This window comes from Thalia democratica, chromosome 7 (genome assembly GCF_965202585.1).
Source record: "Thalia democratica chromosome 7, ktThaDemo2.hap1.1, whole genome shotgun sequence".
Taxonomy (NCBI): domain Eukaryota; kingdom Metazoa; phylum Chordata; class Thaliacea; order Salpida; family Salpidae; genus Thalia; species Thalia democratica.
Window position 1 is genome coordinate 43,313,833 of NC_139171.1, and position 23,022 is coordinate 43,336,854.

The 23,022-nt window shown below is 27.9% G+C and overlaps 1 protein-coding gene across 1 annotated transcript in view; it reads left to right on the top strand.

Moving 5' to 3' along the window:
• LOC145841724 (polycystin-1-like) overlaps positions 1–23,022 on the top strand; it is a 139,190-nt gene that overhangs the window by 104,267 nt on the left and 11,901 nt on the right. Inside the window, exons 77-85 of the mRNA XM_082949073.1 lie at positions 369–508; positions 895–1,069; positions 1,290–1,460; positions 3,655–3,778; positions 12,007–12,167; positions 12,456–12,591; positions 15,778–15,912; positions 16,060–16,241; positions 22,786–22,936. Coding sequence (XP_082805199.1) covers positions 369–508; positions 895–1,069; positions 1,290–1,460; positions 3,655–3,778; positions 12,007–12,167; positions 12,456–12,591; positions 15,778–15,912; positions 16,060–16,241; positions 22,786–22,936 — 1,375 coding nt within the window. The remainder of the gene's footprint in view (positions 1–368; positions 509–894; positions 1,070–1,289; positions 1,461–3,654; positions 3,779–12,006; positions 12,168–12,455; positions 12,592–15,777; positions 15,913–16,059; positions 16,242–22,785; positions 22,937–23,022) is intronic.

Consider the following 23,022-nt stretch of genomic DNA (forward strand, 5'->3'; position numbering starts at 1 on the left):
AAAAGTTTTTTACATTTAATTCTAAGAAAAGCGTTCTATTATGATCACTTTTTTGGTCAAACAAATAAAAAAGCATACTAAATCATCATTATCAAAACTTAAACATTTTTTAGGCGTAAGTACTTATAAATAAGTTTTAACCAATGAGTAGCTAAACAAAAACGTTAACTACATTTCATAATTTCAAAATAAGTTTTTCATGTACAAATTATCAATAAATATTAACTGTTACAGACAAAACTAAATATTAAAATTGTCCTACAGGTGTATACGAAAAACTCGTCTGTCCTGTTTGAACTTTTTATACTTTTTGATACAATTTTTTTTAAACTGCTAAACTCCAAAAATATCACTAATTTTCATAACAGCGTTGATGATATAATTCCGTGGCTAAATAACTCCTTGTTACCTACTATTTTGTACAACAAATCAAGTCCCCTTGAAAGTAGTCCTACTTATGACTACTTGGTTGGAACTATACGCTTGAGACAACAAAGAGGCCAAACTGGTAATATTGCTTTAGTTAAATAATACTTTAAAAAGTACCTTATACACCTAATTTGATATTTTTTATTAATGATAAATAGTCTGACATGAAAAAAAAACTTTTGTTTACAATTTGTCTAGAATATAGGTTATATTTTTTATCATGACTTTTGAAAGTCTTTATTTATTTTTTTTTGTAGAAATAGAACTACCAAGATAAAACTTAAATTAGTTCGATTGAAATCTAGACTAATGTACACTTTATACATTTATTTATTACACCAAATATTGTGTTTAAAGTGTTAAAACTTTTAGGTACACTTAAATGTTTTAAAATTAGTTTTATTTTTCTAGGGAAAATGTCTAATTAAAGAAGCTCAGTATGCTAGTCTAATAACAATTTTTTAGGTAAATGTCCAATAGAAGGAACACATTATGCTGGTCTAATAAATGTTCCAAATAGCTCATGTCTAAGCACCGACTGGTCAGCTGACCAAGAAAACTACAGTATACATTGGAAAAACATACTTAATAGCCGGTTTACTGAATCAATCTGGACTTATCAGCACGGAAACTATTTTATGTATTTTTATTCGATGTTTTAATTAAAAAGTTTTCTTTGTATTGGTTTTATTATTTATAATAAAAACTTTAAATACTAATAGCTTTAAAATATTTTAACAAGCTTTACGATATAAATATATATGTTCTTGTATATAAATATATCGTTTAAAACGCAGAAATTTGATAGAGCTCCATCAATAGTTGTGAAACTTTATGTTTAAAAATGTTATATTTCTTAGGTTTCCATATTTTGGCGAAGAAGGAATTTATGATGAATCGGGATATTCCGTACAAATGAATGAAAACAACTGGCAAGAAACTATTTCAGAGTTAAATGATCAAAGATGGTTAGATAGAAAATCAAGAGTTGTTTTTCTAGAAATGACTCACATGAACCCTGTTACTTACTGGTTTGTGTTTCTGCTCAATTACTTTTAATAAAACTCTGTTGTAAAAGTATATGATGGTGAAGAAATTAGTTATACTTGTAATTTTGATAAGTATTACAACATATAGTTGGGTTATAATATTAAGTGTTAATTGGTTTTTTTTAAAGCTCTTAACTTTTAGTTGTTTTATGATAAAATTTACTAAAAAAACCTTTAACACTCAAAAGTTGTTAGAATGCCTTCTTGTTTGCTACTTTTGAAAAAAAAAATTTTCAAAAGCTTACTAGTATTTTTTATGTTGTACAACCTTTAGATGTATTTTAAATTTATATTAAAACTGATGTACACGATGTACTGTATTAAAACTGATGTTGTTACAAACTACGTCTTTGATTTCATACAACAACAATTTTATAACTACATCACAGTGTGTAACTTGAAAAAGGGAAAGAAAACTTTACATATACTTAATTCTAATATAGTCTAAGGTTGTATCTATTAAATTTCTTATAGAACAAAGTTGTTGAACTTTAAGAAATAGATCTTATAAATTTAATTTACACCCATATGAATTTTATGTATTATAAATGTCTTTGTTTTAAACTTAAAAGTAAGGCAAACTTAACTCATTTTGAATTCATTACCGTATGTTACAGCTGGAATATGTTTAAAAGATACTAAATACAAAGTTTTAATAATAAAAGAGAACTCTTTCTACTTAAGTTATTTATAAATTTATAACATAATTTCTACAGGGTGTTTTCAAAATATACGTCGACTAACTTTTTCTAGAATGTTTACTTCTTAATTAAAAACCGCATACTGTTAAATTTTTTTGTTAATTCTATTTTGAATCTACTACATCTGAGGTATTAAAATTATGGGTAGCTGTTAAATTTCCACGTGCGTACAAAATTGCACGAGTGTACAAAAATGCACGACGACACTTTTGCACGAGTAGACAATTTCTCATGTAGAAACTTTTGCACAGGTTTTTTTTTTCTTTTTAATTTTTATTTTCAACTTTATTTTTTTGTTTTTATTTTACTACCACTGTTACTCCTAACCCTTACTCTCGGTCGGTAAGTTTTCTGTATTTCTTTTTTTTTTAAATTTTGTTTCTTAATCTTTTTATATACTTTTTATTTTTTTACTATCACTGTTACCCCTAACCCTTACCCTCGGTCAGTATTTTTTTTTCTTTTTTATTAAATTATTATTTTATTTTTTTATGTTTTTTTTTTTTATTTTTCTATATTTTTTACTCTCGTGGAAAATGTAACTCGTGCAAGATTGACCCTTGGTGCAGAGTTGTCTTCGTGTAATTTAAATACCTTGTGCAATTTTGTTTTCGTGCAATTTAAACCGGTTTCATAAAATTATATATTTTTTTTGTAACAGGGCGCGAAAAATACCTTAATTTTAGAAATTTTACTAGAGTGTCAATAAAAAAATATGCAAAAAATACATATTTTATTTATTTATTTTTTTTACTTTACAAAAAAAATCTTGAATAATTATATTAAACGAATCTTTGAAATGCCTTTTTCAAACTATGACAAAGCAATTAAACAATTTTATGTTAAATTTTTTTGTATTTATTCGTTTTATTAACAATTTTTAAAGACATCAAAATTTAAACTTATCAAAAACCCTTCAGTTCGCCTTGCGCCAACTGGCATAATTTGTTATAGGTGAAATTTTTTTGTTTAGTTTGAAGTACTAAATGCGCTATATTCTGAGCAAAGCTTTATACACACAAATTTTAAAAAAGAAATTCTTTTTTTTGCTGTTTCCAGTTGTGGGCCCACTGTATACATTTATTCAAAATAAACAAGATAAATAATTTAATGTAATTGAAAAAACTAGTTTTAGTGACATTTGAAGTTATCAATATATAAACTTCAAGTTTTTATTACCATTAAGTTCAAAAAAACATGTTCAATCAAAAAAAAACTTAATTAAGCTACAATTACTTTGTTTTGTTGTAGAAATAGTATAAGCAATTTTCAGCAAATACACCTATTAATTCATGTCTGAATTGTTACAACCATATTTTTAAGCAAAGTTAAGTTATATGCAAAATCCTTAATTAATGTACAGTCTTTTATTTATTTTTTAATCTGTAAATTCTAACTAAATATAATTTCTAAATTTTTTTAATTTGAAACTGCAAAACTATTTAGAGTTTGATTGTTAAAAACTACTTTTTTAGGTTTATAGTTTCCACAATCATTTTTGAGCTCGATGTTAGTGGTGCTGCTTTGTCTTCGTATCAGGCTACAGTTTCACGGCTCTTCAGACCAAGTTCTGGAATTTATTTAGATATGGTGTTCATAGTAAGTGACAGTATCTTTTATTCGGAATTCAATAAAGAATATTCCAAGTCTTAAAAAGCATAAAGTTTTTGTCAAAAACAGTTTTATTAGTTTAATAAAGCTATGCAAATCGTTCGACCGCGACTTTTTAATACAATATCTTTATAAAATTAGAGTAAATTATTTATATTGTATTTTATGAACAAAAGATTAAACCATTTTTAAGATAAAAAATGAATATTATTGTCGTGTGAAAATTTGAATTTTTGACTTATCTTAGAGGTAGAACTACATAACTTTTTACTTTAAAATTTTTTAAATTTAGAACTTATTAAACCGATTTAACGATAAGCTTAATCAAAATAATAAAAAAAAGTATTTTATTTTATAAAAACAACAATTATTCGACAACTTTTTATCGGTACATACTTTTTCCAAAAATATAACAATACACACTTATTTTATTTTTTTTATCTGAGTACTTTCAAGTCAGGCTTGTCAAAAATTGTATCTTACTAAATAAAACTGAATTGAAATTGAAATAAAATTATTATGCAAAAAAAAAAATGGTTAGAACCATCAAATAAATCAGTCTCAGTCTTATACAAACGCTTTAAAGAGATCTTTCGTTTATTTAAAAACAAACATTTTCAATTCTTATTCAAATAGATTCTAATATTTGGACAAGATTGAATTTTAGATAAACAAAAATAAGAACCATCAAATAAATCAGTCTCAGTCTTATACAAACGCTTTGAAGAGATCTTTCGTTTATTAAAAAACAAACATTTTCAATTCTTTTTTAGAATTTGAAAATTGAGAAAATTGAGAAGAATTGAAAATGTTTATTTTTTAATAAACGAAAGATCTCTTCAAAGCGTTTGTATAAGGCTGACACTGATTTATTTGATGGGTCTAACCATTTTTTTATTTTTGTTTACCTAAAATTCAATCCTGTCCGGTCTTTAAAACTAAAAGAGGAAGACTACCTTCATCCCATTTTAATTTCTAAAATTATAATGAAGTTATAACGTTGAAATTTTCAAATATAAAATGACGTAATAATCAAGTGTAGAAATTAACTAAACACTAATACTAAACAACTGTTCCGTACTAAAAATAACTTGTAGATTATAATTTAGCTAAAATAAACCAGCGATAAATACTAACAATAAAAATAAAAGTACACTTTTTAAAATATTTCAGGAACCAATAACTTTAAAATTACTTAATATATTGATTTAAAATGTCTCGTTTGATATACAAACTTTTTCTGCTTACATTAACTGGGCCTTAAAGATTGTATGCATAAGGCTTCCGAATATGTAGCTGAAAAGAGTTCTCCGCCCTCATTAAAACTTAAAAGTTCTCTTCTTTTTAATTTCTCGCAAGCTCATGATCGGGCAGTAAATGTTGTCCAATCGCAGAGAAGTATTTTTTTCGGAACATGCTGATTAATTCTTACGTTAAACATTTGAGATGTTTCAAACGTAGTCACTATCACAGTAGATGATGTACTTGTCTTTTGGGTGGGAAAAATACATTTGTGAATTCCACTTTGAGGTTGATTAGTACACAGAATTGTCCATAAACGAACAGAACCGAAAACCTGGCTTACTTTCTCAAAAATTTTTGTAGAAAATCTCTCAGAACTATTTTCAAGGTACGGAAGTTTTAAGTACACTTTCAACCTTAATATGAGGGCCAATCATTTTTAACAGTTGAATTTTTTTGCTCTTGTTATAACTTTAGAGATTAAGTTACCTGGATAACCCAGGGAAAGTATTTTGAAGTGTTTTCAACTCGCCTTCAAGATAGCAAGGAGAATAAAGCCTAGTGAAACGCTTCACCATACCAGTTTAAACTCCTTATTTTAACTTGACTGTACCAAAAGATGCCCACGGAACGTATAATGCCTCTGAATTTAACTTTCTATGAGTTTTAATTAAAAATTCCGCATCAACTGATCGTTGAACACAATCATCCAAAAAGTTTAATGAATTGTTGTGTTCTTCTTGTATTGTGAGCTTAAGGTTTTTGTATGGATTGTTTAGGTAATTTAGAAAACGTGAACTTTCTTGTTTATTTTCAAACATGAAAAAAATGTAATCTAAGTTTCGAAGATACATAAGAGGAGTTTTAGAGTTCAGAAATAGCTCACTTTCTAGGTAGCCAACAAAAATGTTGGCCAAGATAGGACCCAAAGGTGAACCCATTGCCACCCCATCTACCTGTTTGTACATTTTACCATCAAAACTAAACTCAACACCCAAAACAGCCATGTGTTGCATTTTTTTTGCACACAAACTCTGGCATCTGAGGATGGTTTAAATAAGAGTGCTACAATACCTTTAAAAAAATTTCAATAACCTCCACTTCTGGAATATTAGCGAACATGCTTTTGATATCATATGATATCATATAGCTATTTTTGACTTTGGAAATAGGAATGAGTTTTATTTTTTCTTAAAGTTTAACAGAACCAAAACAGAATAATTTGAAATTTTATTTTTAAATAGTGCAAGTGTGTTTACTGAAAATTTTGGTAAACAATTTTGTAGAGAACTTATTATGGATAAAATTAGCCTTAAAGGGACATCGCTTTTATGAATTTTAGGAAGAACATAAAGTTTTGGACGCTTAGAGCCTACCGGTATGATTTAATTATACGTAATTTCATTAATGTAGTTGTTTTTGTACCAACCTAACATTTTCTTTGATATGAAAGTTTAATGCGTGATGTGAAATCAAAATAGTTTACAAAATTTATATGTTTAAATTTAGTGCAATCGTTTAATGTGTTTTCCATTTTTCTAACATAATCTAGAGCAATGCTTCTGAAATGGGGTTCCGCGGAACCCTAGGGTTCTGCGACGCCTCTCAGGGGTTCCACGAAGCCTTTCGAAATTTAAAAAAGAAATTTGAAAGAAAAAAAAAACATAAATTATAAAACTTCAACTATCCACTGACGTAAGCGGCAAAGCCTTGTTACTCGTTTTTGTTAGATATTGTGGGTAGGAAGGATTCAACAAAGATATATTATTTTGTGGAGAATTACCCACAAAAACAACTTCTGTTGAAGTAATGAAATGTGTCGAAAATTATTTCATCAGCAAGGGTTTAGAGTGGAATATATGTGTCGGCATTTGTACTGACGGTGAAGCGTCTATGACTGGGTCCAAAAATGGTGTAGTGAGGAAAATGAAGGATAAAGCAATTGAAGCTAAATGAATGCATTGTTTTTACATAGAGAAAATTTGGCAACAAAACATCTTCCTTCTTATTTACAAGAAGTTCTCTCAGCATCGATTAAAACTGTTAATTTTATAAAGAAAAGTGACACAAAGGCCAGATGTTTCAAAGACCTATGTGAAAGTTTAGATGCTGACCATCTGCGACTTCTTTATCACAACGAAGTTTGCTGGCTGTCGAAGGGGCGGACACTGGTTCGTATCGTTGAATTATAGAAGCAGGTGTTCACCTTTCTTAAAGATGAAGGCTTAGAATTAGTGAAGTTCTTTGAAGATGGTGTATTTTTGGCCAGGCTAGCTTATCTCACCGATATTTTCGAAGAATTGAACGCTTTGAACTTAAGCATGCAAGGGAAGCAAAATTCCATTTTTGTCATGACAGACAAGATTGAGGCGTTTAAAAATAGAATTAAATTTTGGAAGAAAAAGGTTAGCAATGGTAATTTTGCGATGTTTCACCGGTTTGATGAGGCCCATGAAAATGCATAGAATTCAACTTCTCTGACGAAATATACAACCACCTTGATCTTTTGTCTATAAAGTTTCAACATTATTTTCCTGAAGATGTTCTCATCGGAAATTTATGGATTTTGAATCCTTTTATGTGTGATATTGCTTCAGAAGAAGTGAATCTTCCTACAGATACAGAAAACGAATTGCTGCAACTATCTGAAGATAGCAATTTAAAATTGAGTTTCAAAGGGAAGGAGCTTTTAGATTTTTGGATATGTGCAATTTCAGAGTACCCCGTCTTAGCAAAGCGTGCAGTAAAATTTATTTTACCATTCACCACCACTTATCTTTGCAAGTCCAGCTTTTTGCATGTAACAAACATTAAAACGAAGCAAAGGAACTGTATGCTGACTCCAACCTTATCTGCCTGTCTCCGTCTCAGTCTATTCAAAATCCAGCCGCGCATTGACATGCTTGTTGCTAAGAGACAAGTTCAAGTTTCGCACTAAATATTTTTTATCTATTTTTCGTTAGGCATCTTACCCGTTTATTACAGTAATCTGTGAATTTGATTAGGTTCATCTTCATTTCGTTATTGTTTGTAGCTCTCATTTTGTTTTTATTATGCAAGGAAAGATTTTTATGACGTTGCGATTAATCATGTTTGTTTTCGTTTATCTATTATAGAATCATAAAATACCTAATGCCTCTGGCGCACTTTGAGTTTGACTCGACTTAATACTATTACAATTGGTATGATTTCTAACAATGATATAGTTTTGTTAAAAAATTCGTTTTTCATTGAAATTATTTTGTTTTTGCTGGAAACATTATATTAAACATTTTATGTAAAATTAAATTAGGGGTTCCGCGGAAAAGTTGAACTTTGGAAAAGGGTTCCGCCACTAGAAAAAGGTTCAGAAGCACTGATCTAGAGAACTGAAATTACAACACCATAACCTTTATCCGGTTTTCTAATAATGATATTTTTATCGTTTTGAGTTGTTTATCTCTCTTATGCAACCACTAATCTTTCTGAATTCACCTAAATCAATTTGCGTACCATTATAACTATGGGCAAAGTCACAAAGTTTGGCATCTAAACTGTTACGAGCTTCAATACTTATTGGCTTAGGATGTTTTAACTGTGCTGACAAATATTCAAAATTACTAAAGACTACCTCAAGATTTATGTGTTTTATTGGTATTGAAAACTTTAAACCTAATTTTAGAACATATATTTTATTTGTATTAAGAGTTTAATTAGATAGGTTTATAATAATGCCAGTATTATCATTAATCACACCAAATCTTTTTTTTTAACAATTTATGTAATTATTTTCAACTTTTCTTTTTTATCAACAAAACTGAAATGTTTTAAATATCTTTATATTTCAAGTAGTGAAATTCATAAATCAACATCAATGAGGTTTTTTGGTAAGAAAATTTAATGTTCTTGATTAGATTTGAACTATTGTTGATTTCATCGTTTAAAATAACTTTTTAATTTAGGACTAGATTTATATTTCGATGTATCTGTTCTTTATTTCAACTTCAAATTCATTAAAAACCATCGGAAGTTAAATTCAGAGTAATTATATGTTCCCTGGGCATCTTTTGGTCCTGTAAAGCAGAAGTTAGAAGTTTTAACGGGTATGCGTTTTACCAGACTAGGCGAGTTGAAAACACTTCAAAATACTTTCCTTTCCGTTGGTTATCTAGGTAACTTAGTCTCTAAGGTTATAACATGAGCAAGAAGTTCAACTGTTAGAAATGATTAGCCCTCATATTGAGGTTGAAAGTGTACTTAAAACTTTCGTACCTTGAAAATGTTTCTGAGAGGTTTTCTACGAAAATTTCTAAGGAAGTAAACCTTATTTTCGGTTCTGTTCGTTTAAGAAAAATTCTGTAAATTGATCGACCTGAAAGTGGAATTCACAAAGGTATTTTTCTCACCCAAAAAACAAGTACACATCTATAAATTTAGGTGTCATTGTGATAGTGACTACGTTTGAAACATCTCAAATGTTTAACGTAAGAATTAATCAGCATATTCCGAAAATTTTGAAAAGCTTGTTTGATGGTTGTTCGGAGAAACCTTCGAAAAAAATACTTCTCTGCGATTGGACAACATTTACTGCACGATCATGAGCTTGCGAGAAATTAAAAAGAAGAGAAATTTTCAGTTTTAATGAGGGTGGAGAACTCTTTTCAGCTACATATTCGGAAGCCTTATGCATACAATCTTTAAGGCCCAGTTAATGTAAGCAGAAAAAGTTTGTATATCAAACGAGACATTTTAAATCAATATATTAAGTAATTTTAAAGTTATTGGTTCCTGAAATATTTTAAAAAGTGTACTTTTATTTTTATTGTAAGTATTTATCGCTGGTTTATTTTAGTTTTATTATAATCTAAGAAGTTGTTTTTAGTACGGCAAAGTTGTTTAGTATTAGTGTTTACTTAATTCTACACTTGATTATTACGTCATTTTATATTTGAAAACTTTAAGGTTAATACTACATTATAATTATATTTCAACTCAATTCATTTCAATTTAGTAAGGTACAATTTTTGAAAAGCCTTAATTGATGGTACCCAAATAAGTTTTTTAATTAGAATGTGTATTGTTATGTTTTTAAAAACAATTTTAATAAATTTACTAAGTACAAAGACTTAAAAAGACTAGTCCAATAAAAAAAAAAAGTCTAGTCTGACAAAAAAAAAGATTTTTACACAAACTGAGCTTTAACGATTGTATATAAAGCTTCGAGATTATGAAGCTGAAATGAGTTTTCAGCTCGCATTTAAACAAAAAAAAAATATTTTCTGAAGATACTGGCACACTGCTGATTGTTAATTGAATTTTGGTCAATCACAGGAAAAATAGTTTTTCTGTGTTTTTTATGATAGACCCTTCGATCAAACTTTTTTAAGATTATTGGCACATACTGATCAGTTTTTAAATGAAACTTTAAAGATGATCTTTTTCACGTAGTCACCACTACAGTGACAACTAAACTTATAAATGATGTTACTTTTTCTTTGGTGTAGAAAACATCCTTGTAAATTCCACTAGAGGTCTATTAGTGTAAAAAATTGTTCTTAAGCGTACAGTTCAAAAACCTGTTTAACTTACTCAGAATTTTTATGTTAAAAGCCTCTCAGAAATATTGTCAAGTTAAATAAGTTTTAACTAAACTGGACTTTTGTGAGGGCCAATAGTGATTAACTCTGTTAGCTTCTGGGTAATAGCTTTCGATAATAACTTACCTCGATAAACAACAAGAGTAAAGTGTTTTTAGGTATTTTCAATTTGCCATCAAGGTATTGAGGAGAAAAAAGTCTGCTGAAACGCTTCACCATACCTGGTAAAACTCCTAACATCTGCTTAATAGACCAAAAGATTTCCACGATACATTTTATGTCTCTGATTTTAATTTTCAATATAAGTAGTTCCCTATTGACTGGTCACCAGACACAACCATCCACAAATTTTAAAAATGTATCATGTTCTCCTTCTTTCGTAAACTTAAGGTTTTGGTATGGATTGTTTAAGTGTTTTAGAAAACAGACACTGTCTTGCTTATTTTCTGACGTTAGAAAATGTCATATACATAACTATATACACAAGAGGACTTTTAGAGTTCAGAAATAGCTCACTTTCTAGGTAGCCAACAAAAATTTGGCCAAGAATAGAACCAGAGGTGAACCCATTGCCACCCCATCAACCTGTTTGTCAATTTTATAATAAAAATTAAATTAGCTCCCAAGAGGTTTTTTTAAACCTTAATGTTACAACACCCTTAAGTTAATCTAAATAACTTTCACTACTGGAATATTAATGGACAAGCTTTTAATGTAATATTAAACTATATGACTATACTTAGCTTAGAGTCAGAAAATATTTTTTATTTTCTACAAACTTAAATAAATCGTTAACATTGTGTTTAGAAAACTTACCTAAAACAAGTAAGTTTGTTTTGACTACTAAAAAAATCCCAAAACCATTTTGTAGTGAACCTACCACCATAGATAAGACAAAATTGGTCTTAAAGGACAACTCTTTTTATGTATCTTAGAAAGAACGTAAATTTTTAGAAGCTAAGAACCTACTGGTATAATAGAAATATACATTATTTCATTTATGTTTTTGTTTTTAACCAACCTAAAAATCTTCTTTAATACGAAAGTTCAATTCTTTCCGAAAATTTAGAAAAAATTGCACAACTCATATGAAATAATGTATAATTCAATTAGACCGGTAGTTTCTTAACGTTTAAAATTATATGCTATTTTTGAAGTAAATAAAATAGATATTTCATATAATATACTTTTTATTTTGTTTTGCTTTTACCAAAATATAGTTTTGAAAAGCTTTTGTCGAATAATCTTTACAATAAACTGTTTATTATGGATACTAAAACGTGTCCTATCAATTTTTTTATTTAAGCTATGCACCGGTAAAAAGTTGGTTGAGTTTGCTTAATATATCTTTTAATGTCAGCTTTGTTTACTTAAAACAAAGATTTACAAACATTTTAGGTATTTATTGCTCTGATTACTTTAGTTTTGTGGGTAGGAGAGTTGAAAAAAATATTTTATTCAAGAACCAAAATTATGAGTTATTTAAAGAAGGGTACAAATTGGATGAACAATTTCACAAACTTCATTCTTTTAGCTATTTGTGTTCTTTTCGTCATTAAGTTAGTTTTATTTTTGTTACATATAAAAAAAATTCTAAAGGTAGTTTAAAAATGTATTTTATAAAATGTTGTACTGAAAAACTAAAAAAAAGCAGAAAATTATAAAATACTTTTGAAGTAAGGTATAAGAATCTTTGGTCAGAATTTTTTTTTTTTCTGATAACTTAAACTTTATTTTAAAGTTTTATCTTAGTTCTTTCTTTAAGTAAGCTTTTTTAAAACCTAAAAATTTAAATCAAAAATTATTTAATGAAATTTCTATTTATTGTTCACCTAAAAACTTACTAGGGAAGTAGTAATCGAGTACACAATGCAGACGTACTTAAGCAACAAAAAAGGATTCACTGATTTTTATTCTGCAGCCAATTATTCAAACTGTGTTATTTATCTTGCTTCTTTTTTGCTGACTATTTTAATGGCAAAGGTAACTAGTATTAATCTATACTTCCTAATCTTATGTTATATGTTTCTATTATGTTGTATATTACAATATAATGTTTAAATTTAAGTTTGTTTTTAAGCACTAAGTTACTATACATTAAAAAATATAGCACCAAGTGATTTTTTCAGTAATGCTATATTAGCTTGTCTACTTTATACCAAAGCTTTTGTTTAAAAACCCTAATTGTTATTGTAGAAAGAAAAAAAAATCTAAACTTAAAAGAAATACTGCTATTTGTTTATTTTTACATTTTTATGCTTAGGCAGTAAATTTTTTCATGGTTTTAAAATGTTATCCGAGGACTTGAAACAAAATTAATCAAACTAAGTTTTCAACAAAAAAGTTTAACAAAAAAGTATTTTTGTTTAGCGAATTATTTTTACATGCTCGCAGGCCGCAAACCATAAAATAAAAAAACATGATCGCAGGCCGCATTTTTCCGATCCCTGTATTAGACACTTAGATGTACCTAAAGTAAATTTTCATATTTTCTAATAATTTATTAAGTGAGTCTGCTTAATTACTTTTTAAGCATGTAATATTTTTTTCTGTTAGTTATTACATGTGTTTTTTTTGTTGCAATTTACACAAAACTCTGTCAGTTTATGAGCAAATAAAATAAAACTTAAATGTCTGCGAAAGGCAACTAAATAAAAACTTAATGATTTCAGTTGCAAGTACATACAATCTGCACAAATTATCAGACCTTTTTCAAACAATTTTTAAGTAGATTTAGAGCTGTTCTTAGAGGTAATAACTTTATAACCCAAGATTTTGATCATACATAGAACTTTTAAGGATATAATCTAGACCAGGGTTTCCCAATCTTTTTTTAAAAGGCCCCCTAAACAGAAACTAAAAAAGCTATGGCCCCCTCTAACAAGTTTACTCAAAAAACTACCATTAAAAACACTTAAGACTTTTTTTTTTTCCTTTTCATCATCAACTCCAGAATACCTAGTGTAAGTTTCAAATTATGACCTCATAGACCCTTTGTGGCCCCTTTACAGCTCATGGTCCCCTCTTTGCTTTTCATTGACCCCTAAATTTCTGTCACGGCCTCCAAGGGGGTCACTTGGCCCATTTTTGGAAACCCTGATTTAGACATTTAAAAACCATAACTGTTTTTGATGATTTTTAGCTCCTATACAGTTCCAACTAATCAAAGCATTTAAAATGGTATGAGATACTGTAAAATAAGAAATATAATTGATTATCATAACAACTTTTTACCGTAGTTTACGCAAATTGTTATGTTATAATTACTATTTTTCAAATCCAGTAAACTAAAAAAAAATTAACTGGAAATTCTATTGCAAGGAAATCGGAAGTAAAAATAAAATGTACGTAGTTTAAGAAAAATTGTTTAAAAGATTTAAAAACACAAAAAAAAAATTCATTAAAACAATAAAGGAGATAGCTAAGTTGCTTAGTGTACTTTAAATATTAAATATGTAAGTTGTTGTAAAAATACTGATGGTAATTAAGTTTTCTCTTTAGTATTGTTTTAATTGAAACACAAAAGTAAATGACTATAAAAACTGACCTAAAAATAAGTAGACTACTAATATATTTAAACTACAATTTTTTTCAATCTATTTGGTGAACACAGGTTTTAAAATTTATTTTATAAGTATTTTCAAACAAATTGTACTTTATTTTATTTTTTTAGCTTCAAAATTGAAATAAAGTGTCTAATTTTATAAGAAACTGGGACCTAATAACTATATATAGATATTTATTTTTTAACTCAGTAAAAAATACCTTAACATGCAAACCATAATTTTGACAATTTAAAACATAATCTTTAGTTAAAAAATAAGTAAATAAAATAACTTAACTAATATAAGATTGATATTCTGTTTAAGCTTGGCTTTTTAAAGCTTAGTTATTATTGTTTTTCATAAATTCAGTTGCATGTATCAATAAATAGTATTTAAAGTACGCCAAATATTTTAATATTTATAAGGAGCTATAAAACACTATAAAAAATTTAGTAGTAATTAACTGCTTTATAATAAGAACTAGCGTACCAGCTGTCTTGTAAATGGACAATGTAATAAACGTTGCAAGGCAACTAGACCAGGCTGACGTCACTGATCATACCAGAAAACGGTAGCTTGATAGTAAAACATTATAAACCGTTTATTAACTGAGATGGCGGGTTTTTCGGTTGCAACAGACTGATGAGTCTCATTAAATACGAAACCCTGGTCTTATCTACCAAAATCGGGTGGACTCAAAACTCGTTTTATTTATTAAGCCAACCAGAACAAAGCTGCTTTTATATTTTTAAAAGAACAAATTTTTGCTTCTGTTTTGATACTCAATATACGTAAATAATACAAACAAGATGAGCTGCATTTCAAATTAAAACATATATAATAAAAATAGGAACGGGTCAAAATTGCACTAAGACAAAGTTGAACGAGTGACAATTGTGAACGAGTGACAGTTTTGCACAGAGGGTCATTTTTGCACGAGAGTAAAAAAAAATAGAAGAAAATAACTAGAAGATAAATAAATTTAAAAAATCTACCGATCGAGGATACGGGTTAGGGGTAACAGTGATAGTAAAAATGAAAATAAAATAATAACTAACAAAAGTTATTTTAAAAAAAAGAAACTAAAGAGTAAATAAATAATAATCAAAAAGATACCGGTCGAGGGTAAGGGTTAGGGGTAACAGTGATAATAAAAATAATACGATAACTAAAAAAATTATTAAAAAAAAGAAAACTAAAAGGTAAATTAGTAAAAAAAAAGCTACCGTTTGAGGGTAAGGGTTAGAGGTAACAGAGATAATATGAATAAAAAATAACTAATAAAAATAATTAAAAAAAGAAAAGATTAATCCGAATTTGAGTATTCATGCACTCTATATATGTAGATGTTTGGACCTGGTGTAAAATCTATAATGAATATTAATTTGAAAAACCTTACTTTAAATTTAGTTTGAAAAGATTACAATAAAAAAAAACCGAGTTTTCAATCCACCCCCAAAATCTTGTGGTCTGATGATCGAAGTGGTACGATCAAATCTTTATGTTAAATTTAGCTTGTCTCATGATACACGTAAGTCAAGAATTTAGTCTGATAGACTTTCGCCGATGTTTTCCTAAACTTATAAACTTAAGAAAACTTTAACGTTTTAATTTTTTAATACAGTTGGTAAGGTTGCTAAGATTTATACAAGGCTGGAGTAAATTTGGTGAAGCTTATGAAAGATGTGCTTACAAGTTGTTCAATGCAACCATTATTATGTTAATTGTTGTACTGGCTTATTCAATTACAGGATATTTAGTAAGTAAACTTATATTTGAAAATTATTAATTTGCATGTTAATATTATCAATTATATTCTATAAATATACTTTTTTTGGTGATTTATCTTTTTATTGTTGTTTTAAATTTGAAAATATCTATGTAAAAAATAAAACTTTACTTTTAGATTTTTGGATTAGGAGCAATACATTCTATCAGCAGTTTCAATAGCTTTACAACAAGTTTTGGGTCGATGTTTGGAGCCTTTAGAAGTTTTAATCAAGTGTATGACTGTTTTTCAGCTTCACCAATCTTTTCAACTGTCTTCTTTTTTTCTTACTTTTTATGGTTCTTTCTAATAATCAGCAAGTAAGTTTTATAGATATATTATTCATTTATTTGTAAGAGTGCGTAGAAGTACTTTAACTAATTGTCTAATACCTAAACAGTATTTAATGAGTTTATTTAAGTTTATTTATTCAGTTAAGTTTTTTTTTTTGTCCATGTATTACTTTTTTTTGTGAACATATGATTTTTGAAGATTTTTTTGCCAGACTGACTATGTTTCGCTAACCATAAAGTATAAACAGATATACAGTATCTGTGAAGATTAACGTACATTATGAAACAGCATGCATAAACTGTATAATACTTATTTATGTTTTGAATAAGAAATAATTGAATATACTTATAAAGTATTTATACGAGCATACCAGATGTCTTGCCTAGTGGACAATGTATTAAACGTTGCACGGCAAAAGACAAAGCTGACGTCACTGATCGATACCAGTAAGTTATTGCTTCATGTGAAAGCATCATAAACCGTTTGGAGATTGCAGACTGCAAGTTTTTTGGTTGCAACTTACTGTTATGCCCAAATAAGGCCGTAACCGGTCTCAGTCTACCGAAGCTTGTAGTCTGATGATCGAAGTGGTATGATCAACCCTAATGTTAAACTTGAACTTATCTCAGGTCATACGAAAGCCCAGGCTTCTGCTCTGCAGACTTTCGCCAATGTTTTTTTTTTTTTTGAATATATTTACTATTTACATATAATATAAAATACAAACCACATACAAAATAGCATTAGAAAAAGTAAGATGTTTTTCTTTAGAAATCTACTTTATATAACTTTTTTTTTTATTGATTAAGAAATAACAGTATGACTTAGTTATGTTAAGTTAGTTAGGGTATAGACATATAAGTGGTATGTATTGTTATGAATGTAAATCAAGTTCAAAAATTACAAGAAATATTTTAAAAACTGCTTTAAAAACACACAAAGTATAACAAACTATTTTCCAAGTATGCATGTTTTACGAGAATTTGCTTTTTATAATATTTTATAAAATAACTACACCATACTACTAACTGAATTTTTTTTACTACAATTTATTAAGTAATGTATTAGCGCTTTTATACTAACTAAACTTAACTCTTTAATTTTTTGATAAATAAAAAACGCAAATAAAAACGTTTTACTAACAATCAATAACATGAAATCAAATACGGCGATATAAAATATATTAAAATAAAAGTACAAAATAAAAACCTAAATTGTAAAACTTAAATGAAATGAAACAAATTACAAAGTTTGGCATCGTTGTTTAAACTTGATTTGAATTATTTATTTTGATCATCTAAATACAAGCTTTTAAGTAGATTTGAAATATGATACGAAAATACGACAGAAATGATAAAAAATACTTAGTATTTTACGTATAATTGTGTTTATTGTTTATGAACCTATGTAGTGAAAGTTAATAAATGGGTATAGCTAGAGTTTATGTGAAAAAGTCTATTGTGTGGGAAGATATTTGAAAAATTCAGTTTTATTTTATTCAAAAGTAGCTTGTGCCGATGGTTTTTTATGTGTTTGTAAAAGTGTGTTTATGACCTAGTATTAAAAACTACCTTCTGTTGGGCCGATATATTTTTTTCAGGACCTTTACTTTTAGTTTATAAACAACGTTTTTAATTAAACAATTGCTTCCTAATTGACAGTAACCTTAATTTATTATATGATAAGTACACGTTTTTTACGAGTTTTGTACTTTGTCACATATTGGTTCGATTTTTACTAACGACTTATACTTAGTGTTAGTTTTTTACATGTTACAACTAGGCACAACAAATGAGTGTTTATACTGTTTTACAAAGAATCATGCACAAAATAATAATATTAAGAACTATATACTTTAGAAAATACTTTTAAACCGAATCAAAGCCTTTACACATGAGCTATATCCAAGAGACGTATGTTTTAGGAAGTATATAATCTAAAATGAGAATTAAATAATAGAACTTTAAATCATAAAATGCTTTTAAGAAATAAAAATGTTAAAGAATTTACTTTATAACAAGCAATATATATAATAATTAAGTTCAATTCTAGAGCAACTTTTGAAAGATATTGACTCAAAAATCTCTACACACTCCCTGCAGCTAATTTATATATATATATATATATATATATATATATATAAAATAAGGTTAATGTTTAAACGTAAACACTTTCAACTGAGCCCACTTGAAGGGCTTTTAAATAATTTATTCAAATGGCGATTTTAAAAATTCTGGTACATATGTTTCATAAAGCTTTAATTTTCCATAAAGCTTTAATCATCAGCCAGTTAAATTCAAAATAAAAAGCACTGTACTAAACAAAGATACAAAAGTTATGCAAAAAAACAAAAAACAGTATAACGTAATACTGTACATTACAAATACAGTGCTTCTTATTCTGAATTCAACTGGCTGATGACCAAAGCCCCATGAAAAACCAAAGCTCTATGAAACACTCTATATATATATATATATATGTTGTAAATTTGAACCATTATTAGGTCAGTTAACTTGCGTTGTTCTTGACTAAATTTATATTATTCGATATTCAACTAAATGGAACAGCAAGTGAAACTGGTTATTACACTTTGATATATTTCTTTTGGAAATTACTATTCTGTTATTGTACTGTATTAAGAGCATAGTGAGGTCCACCACTTATTTTACTAAAAGAAAATAAGGTTCTCAATAAAAGCTTAAAGTATATACTACATAATACTCTTTATTGAATAAAAAGTTTCAATTAACCTATAAGATATAATCACTTCTGTAAAAATTTCTGACACAAACGTATGAAAAAGAAAATTTTTAAGCCATTTTTCTAGGGTTTTATAAAATCAACTAAATACTTGTTTCCTTCTACATTTGTATAGCAATTCACTACAAATTTATAGATTTTTTTAAAGTATTGTAAACTACTTGTAGGAAGCGGATTTTTGACAATAAGTATTTGTTAGAACAAAAATTTAAAAATTTGAGCATTTTTCTTTGGATGATTTTTTACATTTAAGCTTTTTGTCGCTTGGAAATGACTACGTAGACCGTACAACTCAACGTTTCCATGTCAGACGGGATTATCATGTAACCAAAAATCTATAAAGGTTTATTTTTAACGGTGACGAAAAGCCCAAATGTTAACAATCATCCATTTATGAACACCTCCTCAACAATCCTAGTTGTACTGAGAACCACATGGATAGTAAATTCAAAATTCTATTTAAAGCAAAAATACCTACCTCCTTTTAGTTCTAGAACTTTTGATCATTAGAACCCGCAATCCGAAAATTTGTAACCAAGGAGGTGTGTATATTTTAAAACGATATGTATTTTTAGTGTTGTAAGCATTTCCTGCTTGTTTGGAGAGAATTTTAAAAAAAGAAAATATTTTTTTTTACTGTAGCTTAACACTACATAAGCCGAGCGCGGCTCAAAAAGGGAGGTCTTTTTTACAGTTTTTGAATATTCTTGAGTAGAATGTTAAAACTTCTGTCGTAGTTAAGCGTCGCAGCTTTTTGTTTAAAGCGAATGCGCTTTGCATTTGTAGGGTCATTCGTTATCGCTTTTGTTTCGGCTAGCTAACCTTGTTGGCAAGCATAGTCACAATACGCTACAACTAAAGCAAACGCTCTTTTGTTTTAGCAGGCACTTTTTAGATTCTTAGTGAACCAGCTTTCACTATTTCTTGTTAGAATCACATTTAATATCACTTAATTTGTATTTTAGCGAATACGCGTTCAGTTTTCGTTGTTTTTTAGCGACTATTGCTCAGCATTGCATTTTATTTTGTAGTCCACTGACTTCAATAAACACCGCTGAGAAACCAAAGCAAGTGTAATTCATTTTACTTCTGAGCTTTCGTTGATCGCTACAACCGTTTTTCGAACCTTACACTTCTACAGTGAATTATATTCCTGTAAGAATCGCCGAAAAACTAAAGCAAACGTAGTTTATTACACTTTCCAGCTTACGTAGTTCGCTACAACCGTTTTTTGAGCTTTACACTTCTGCAGTGAATTATATTCCTGTAAGAATTGCCGAAAAACGGAAGCAAGTGTATATTTCGACCTGTATTGATTTCCAGCTCGTTGTTTTTTAACAACCGTTTCTCTTGTAGAAACTTCTATTATAGTTCAACCAAAGCGGACTTTTAGACGTTTCATACGCTTCAAGTCCTAGCTTCAGTAAGAATAGCTGAGGACTAAACAAACGCTAATACATTTAATAAAAGTTGCCTTGCAAACAAACCTTCGGGCTCTGACTTGCATGCGTGTGAGTGTTATTTTTTATCGCTTGTTGTTAAACATTGTAAAATAAACTTAGAGTGCCGAATCTATACTTTTAGTATTAACATTAAAAGGTAATTAAGTAAGTGTAATATTAATCTCATTATAGTATCGTATTTTGTTTTCTATTAAAACTATATAGTGAAGTATACGTTGAAATCACTAAAATTAAAATAAGAATTTACTTTCTAGTCTATTTTAAGATTATATATTTAGTAAATATTAGAATCTTCGTAGACTAAGTTAGATAAGTACGATAGTTAATATTAAAAGTTGTATAAAACGTTTCATTAAGATTATCTCAAGACAACTAGTTAAACGTAGATACGGTCTAGTTGGTCACTAATAAGGTATTCTATTTATAGTAAGCTATGAGTACTACCAGTAAAAAGCCCAAGGCACTCTCGGCCAATAGCCTTACAAAGCTAGCTACTAAGCACGCTACGCGTGCCCAACTGGCCGAGAAGACATCAGGCACTAGTAGGCAAACTCATAAAGGTAATCCCGAGCTTGATGCAGTTCCTGACCAACACGATGTGTTATCAGAACCAACTGTAACAACAAAGGATTATAGTATACTTATTATTACAAATTTTGTAACCTTTAATTTTCAATTCAGCTTCATGTAAATCTTAGATTCTTTATTCTGTTTATTCTATCTTAAACAAAATTTAAGTCGTTGAAGTATTACTGAACTCAAAATTAAAATCTTTACACAGACTGTATAGAGTTGACTCCTTATGATGTAAACTAATTGTATTGATATTTTTATACTAAACTAAATGTTTACTACACTTATTTCAAATATTAGTAACTTCTTTCTGAAAAGAGCTAAACGAAAGCATTAATTAGACTTTTTAAACTTTCAAACATGAGTGGTTTATAGATAATTTTTCTAATAAAAATCCAAAATTTGGCATCAAAACAAACACTTTTATATTATTAACAAAAGTATTTAGATCAAATCAAAAATTTTTTTTTTTTAATTTGTCCATAATTTATTTAAAACTAAACAAAAAAATTTTAAATAAATGCTCAAAACTATTAGAAAGCAATAGATATTAAGTGAAAAAATCTTTTTATACTTTTTTAGTTTGCGCTTTTCATAAAAAAACGATAAAAACAAATGGTAGGTTACTTGTTAATTTCAAAAGTAAAACTATCTTTTAAAAAAGTTGTTGACTCCCCACTCCTGAAAACTTAATATTACTCCTGCAACTATAGAAATTTTTGACAGTATTTGTAATGAAACTTTTATAACAAAAATGGTTGATAAGAAAATGTTTATTAACAAGTTATAAGGTTTTTTCATAAAATAATAATTCTAAAAGAACCATAAGAGAGGTTATACCGCTTTAGTTTCTTTTATTTATCTAATCTTTTAAACTTTAGTTTACATTGAAAACCTCTGTTTTGAAATTCTTTTTCTTAGAGCTTCAATTTCACTAAATAGTTTCTCGTTTGAGAAAAAAATACTTGGAAGGCTTTTTTTCATTAATGGAAGAATTTTTTAGTAAGTAAACATTAATAAAATTTCATAAAAATTTGTTTTATGGTACAATTGAAAAAATTTTGAAAGTTGTAAGTTACATCTAAAAAAATTGTTAATTTCGCACTGCACCGCTAAAGCTCATTGATTTTATAAATTTTAAGTGATACGCAAACATGCTAAAAACAGTTAAACCATTAAATAACGCCTTAAAGTTTTTCAATAGATTTTTTTTTAATAAATTAGAACATTTTATTACAAGGAGTTACACTTTTTTGCAATAAAACAGCACTTTTCTTGCAATTTCTAGCAGTAAGAAATGGTGGTGATGTGTGTTTTTATGTTGTGTTATAAGTTTGTTAGGTTTAAAGATAATATGCTTCGTTGTCTTAAATTCTAAGATACTTAATAATATTCTTGTTGTTCATTTGTGTTCAATTTTAGTTTTAGTCTAGTTTGCCGTAGTTAAATTTAACTCTTCACTTGCTTTATTTTGTATAAATAAAAAATGTCACACTAGCATTTTGTTAAAAAAAATAGATGATTGGTTTTAATAAGGACGCACTTAACAATATACTCTCTCTATACCCAAATCTATTTCCATTTATTTTACCCGTTAGTACACTAGTTGCTTTTTAGCATCTATACCTAAAGTTATTTTTTAACCTATATTTGAAATTAGTTTAAATGTAGCTTTGGTTATCTTCTCGTAGAATATTGGCTTTTAAAGATAAATTTTATTTTACTTGATAATATAACTTACGTTTAATGTTTTCTTATTTTTTAACATGGATAGGTTATTTGTGTCAGTTGTTATAGAAGCCTTAAGAAATACAAATGATAAAGTTCCTATGATGCGTAAACTAAATTCAACCATTGACTCCCAAGTACCGTCTTATTTTTTTAAAAGACTAAAACTTCGACTTGGACTAGAAAAGGCTAAACAAGTTAGTTTGAAAAAGATTAATATTAAGAAGCTTGAAACATTTTTTAAAAGTATTTTTTCTAATACTGATGTTTTCTTTACGATTTT